At 33.7% G+C, this 4,854-nt stretch overlaps 1 protein-coding gene across 1 annotated transcript; it reads left to right on the top strand.

Moving 5' to 3' along the window:
* The first annotated feature begins 2,469 nt into the window (after nt 1–2,469).
* DEFB113 (defensin beta 113) lies at nt 2,470–3,699 on the top strand. The gene is made up of 2 exons (XM_045842833.1): nt 2,470–2,527; nt 3,458–3,699. The coding sequence occupies exons 1-2, from the start codon at nt 2,470–2,472 to the stop codon at nt 3,697–3,699; spliced, it is 300 nt and encodes a 99-aa protein (XP_045698789.1).
* Nucleotides 3,700–4,854: the final 1,155 nt, after the last annotated feature.

The raw sequence follows: 4,854 nt of genomic DNA, 5'->3' as shown, positions 1-4,854 counted from the left end.
GTGTGTATTTGTAAAAATTATCCCAGTGGATTCTAAAGATTTTGAAGGTCAGGAACCACTGGATTCAGCTAATCCTCCTGTTATTTCTGAGCATGAATTAATTTTTTTAATTTTTATAGTCTGTTAGTCACCTATCATTTCATAAAGCTTAAATAATTTTAGTGCTATGCTATAAAAAGTTATAAAGAAATTAGAAAACTCATTATTCTCTTTCAGAAACTATTCACAAATTCGTTGATTCTGGTGCAGTGGATGAGAATGTGGGTTCAAGAAGCAGGCTGCTTTGGGGTCTAGCACCAGCAACAGTGATTACCAGTACAGCGACTTTAAACAAGTTGTTAGAGGAAGGCCTCTAAGCCTCATTTACCTGCTTGAGCAATGATGACAGTAAAAGTAATGTATATTTCACAAGGTTATTGCTATGTTTAATTGAGATAAATGTAAAGGTTTCAGGTAGACACCAGCATTTTGCAAAGGTTCAACAAATGTTCACTGCTACTTATTGGGTATCTAGTAAGAACCAAGCCTTTGGTAAAAATAAAACTAAAAAATAGAAAGTAGAGTCACAAAAAATACCTTCTGTGTGCAGCGAATACACCTGGTCCAGACAGTTCTTTCATCTCTCTGTTTTACACAATCTATATTTAGAGTGGAAGATTATAATTACAACTTTTTTATCCTCACCGAAGGGTGTGTTTTTTCTTGATGAGAGAGAGAGAGAGAGAGAGATAGCAATAAAGATAGATATAGATGATAGATAGATAGATAGATGATAGATAGATAGATAGATAGATGATAAAGACATCAATCAGTTGCCTCCTGTATGCACCCCTACAAGGACCAAACCCACAAACTTTTGGTGTATGGGAGGATGGTCCGACCAACTGAGCCACCCAGTGGCTCAGTAATTACTTTTAAAGTCTGTAATTACTTTTAAAGTCTGTAAAGTCTGTAATTACTTTTTTAAACTTAGGAAAACAGAGCATTAGTTCCTCCTTATCATCATTCACACTCAAAGAAATGGATAACGATTCTTATTTCTGGCAGTTTTTTTTTAATTTTTTCAATTATAATTTACATTCAACATTATAATAGTTTCAGGCATAGAGCATTGTGGTTACACATTTATCTACTTAATCCTCACCATAAACCTGTAAATATGGTTGGTACTACCGATATAGCTTTTTTAAATTTGACAAATATTTTTTCTTTTTTTCTCTCCTTTTTATTATTGTTCAAATATAGCTGTCTCCATCTTTCCCCTACCACTCCCCACCAAGCCAGCCACCCCCACTTCCCACCCTCAAACCTACCTCCTTTGGCTTTGTCTGTGTGTCCTTTATACATGTTCCTTGACAACCCTTCCCCCTTTCTCCCCATTATCCCCTCCCACCTCCCCTCTGGTTACTGTCAGTTTGTTCTTTATTTCAATGTCTTTAGTTATATTTTGCTTACTTGTTTGTTTTGCTGATTAGCTTTTAAAGAGAGAATCTTGAGGGTCAGCAAGTGAAAACTTATCCCAAATGCACAGCTAGTAAACAGAAGAGCCCTATCTTGAGATTAGTTTTCTGCATCTAAATCCAGTGCTCTTTTAGGTTTTAACTCACTGCTCTCCCCAATGAATGAGGTAAACCTCTGATTGATTCATTACATGGTATGTAAAGAATTATACTGATTATTCTTATAGAATAACTAGGAGAATATTCAATATAACAGTACTAGAACTATGTTCTTGAAAGATTTTGTTTGTAGAAAAGTTACATTTCAGTGATAGTAACTATTCAGTGATAGTTACATTTCAGATAGTTACATTTCAGATAGTTACATTTCAGTGTCTGGCTGAGGCCATGCACACAGAAAATAACTTTACCCGCTCAACACCCATTACTCACTTATGAGGGAAGAAGGTGGAGGTTGAGCATATGGATTCAAGAATCTTGTTACGCTAGAGTTCACTTCCCCTCTACCAACCACTACATGTATGACTTAAGACAATTGCATAACCCCTCTGTGCTACAATTTCCTCAACTGAAAAATAAAACATTTCTATGTCAGAAATTGTCATGAAGACTAAACTAGTAAATCCATATAAAGTGCTTAAAATACTGCCTGGCACATACTATATGTTTGAAAAAGCATGTGGTCAAAAATGCTGCTGCTGCTGATTATGGGCTTTTGGTTCCAGTATTTAAAAAGACTTTAAGGCTGCTCTTTGCTTGTGTGATTGAAAATGAGTTCACATTTGGCTCATTGATGTCATAACAGAACAAAGTCTTCTCATCTGCTTGTTGCTATTTCACAACAGTTACATGAGTATGTTCCCATTCTTGAAAGGTGGCATTAATCAGAACAGTAATCACCCTGAGAAGGCTATAAAAACCAGAGCTCATCTTTGTTTTACCAAAGAATAACACAAATCTCGGATATCTTGAGCTCTGTTGCAATTTCACTGTAGTAACTATGTCAACAATGAAGATACTTTGTATTTTCCTGATCTTTGTCTTTACTGCGTCTTGTGGTCCATCAGGTAATGTTTATTAATGTGGAAATGGAGAGAAAGGCAAAATGTTTTTTCTTTAAATAAATGCTTTACCCTGGATAAATAAAACAGATGAATGGTTGTTAGGAGACTTCATGTATTCATAATACAATTCACTCTATTTTGCATGGAAGAAGAAATGACTGAAACTGATAATTGGTAAGACAGTGGGGGTGGAGGTGATTCCCAAGATGTGTAGGTAAACCTGTTTTTTTTTTTGTTTTTTTTTTTTTTGCGGCAGGGACTGTGACTCTTCACGTGCTTCCTACTGTCTTCATTTATTTATCTATTTTTATAGGAGGAAAAAATTATTTATTGATAAATAAGTTACACTGAAATAAATGGAGTGATACTTTGTTGGTGAATAAAAACTCCAACAGAATCTTAGTCTCTCTCCACCCTGCCTCTAGCTCTTGACTTCTGCCTTCTCAGTGGTCCCTTTGGATGATGAGGTTTTGGTGGATCTCTATTTTTAAATGCAATATAATGAACTGACATTGTAGCTGTTGTCAAAATTAGGCTTTCTGTAACTAATCTAGTCATTTGTAGTGGGGAGAAGGGTGTTGGGCATAGATGACGATTTAGAACACAAAACATGTAGATTATTTTTCTACATCTTTTCCTCTTTTCCATTGAAGAAATATGCACATATTAGATATTAAAGGATGTTCTATTTACAAAAAATGTTAACAGCAAAGGAAATATTGTTGGATAAATCCAACAATATTATAACAATTTACAGCGGATAAAATCACAGCTTTTTAACACAGTTGGCTGGACATGATTTCAGAACAAAATGGTTTACCTCTGTCCTTTAAACAACCTTGTTTACTTATCAATCTATGATCTGTCTGTCTATTCATCTAGCTATGCAAGCAGATTAAATTTGGATTTATAATCATGGCTACTTTTTCTTAGTTTCACAGAAGAAAACAAGAGAAAGAACAAGAGAAATTGCAGAGAGAGAAACGGAATGTTTCCTTGTTCGTGGTGTCTGCAAGACTTCATGCAGCAGCTGGGAATACATATATAATCACTGCAACAATAAGCCCTGCTGTGTTCTACGGGAATACATAAAGCCAAACATTAAACACATCACTACTACAGCTTATACACATGCAATTTCTAATTCTACTACACTATACAATACTGGGTTGTAACAATATTATTATAAAAATGAACTTTCTATTTTCTATCAATCTATTTTCCTACGGCTATCCTGTGGCCTCCCAGATTACACAGCCATAGCATGGTGACTAGTGAGTTCAATGTGGGTGGGGTTAATACAAGTGAAATAAAGATGAATAATAAATAGCCTCTTCATTAAACTGACAGTTCTCCTCCATTCACATGACAAACATCCGCCATCCTTAATACATTCCTTTATCTCTGTCTTGTTTATTTGCCCTGTGCAGTCGTTCATTTTCACATGATCTTTTAGGTATTAACCATCAATCATTGTTTATACTACCTTTCCATAGTTTTAGCAAAAATGTACTTGGGTCTCAGACACAAAATCATATACATCTTAATCACATAATAGGACAGTATTGACAATGTGAAAAAGAGTAATCAAACTCAACAGAGAATAAAATATGATGAAGACAAAATCAAGTTAAAACACTTTAATGGTATTTTTCTTATGATAAAATAATAAGAAAATTTGGAAAAATACATAAATGTTTAAAAATAAAAAAATCATTTCTAATTGTATTATCCAGAACTACTTATCATAATCAATTCTGAACATAGGCAGCTAATCCAAAAGTCTTCTCTTTTGTTTTTTAAGAGTTTTATTTAACTCCCTCACCTTATAACTTGGTATTTATCATCATTATATTTCTCAGAAATATTATCCTTGTCCATGTCTTCAATTAACTTATTGTGTTTCCAGTTTTTCACATTCTATATTAACTCTATATAACATTGAATTAATGTTACTATAACATTTCTTATGAATTATAAAGCTTTCCATAAGTAAATGCTTGACATGTAGAATTTAAAGTCTTCACTGAATGGACTTTTTTAACCTATAGTTATACCACAGATCTGCACAATATAAAAACTTAGGTAAGAATTCTGATTTAGAGAAAATGAAAGAAAACTTTAGTGCATGGGGGTGTGTGTGTAAGAGGACAGGATAATGCCTAGTTTAGTTTTCTTACTTAAACAAATTACTGAATAAAGCAATCATTCATTAGGAAATATTACAAAAAGTGCAGATTTAAAAGGAATATTTCTGACATGTTACATTTATTCTTTTCTCTTGTATACTTGAGTAAAACTCAGGAAAGAAAAACATGCTTCAAATATAG

This window comes from Phyllostomus hastatus, unplaced genomic scaffold, assembly GCF_019186645.2.
Source record: "Phyllostomus hastatus isolate PE091 unplaced genomic scaffold, TTU_PhHast_1.1 phas_contig_40, whole genome shotgun sequence".
NCBI classification, from domain to species: domain Eukaryota; kingdom Metazoa; phylum Chordata; class Mammalia; order Chiroptera; family Phyllostomidae; genus Phyllostomus; species Phyllostomus hastatus.
The sequence above is the reverse complement of the archived record's forward strand: the minus strand, read 5'-3'. Positions and strand labels throughout refer to the sequence as shown.

Excerpts from the sequence above, each read along its gene's own strand:
- DEFB113 (XM_045842833.1), top strand. The coding sequence starts at position 2,470 with ATGAAGATACTTTGTATTTTCCTGATCTTTGTCTTTACTGCGTCTTGT. Across the intron at positions 2,528-3,457 it reads TGCGTCTTGTGGTCCATCAG|TTTCACAGAAGAAAACAAGA; the intron begins GTAATGTTTATT and ends ACTTTTTCTTAG.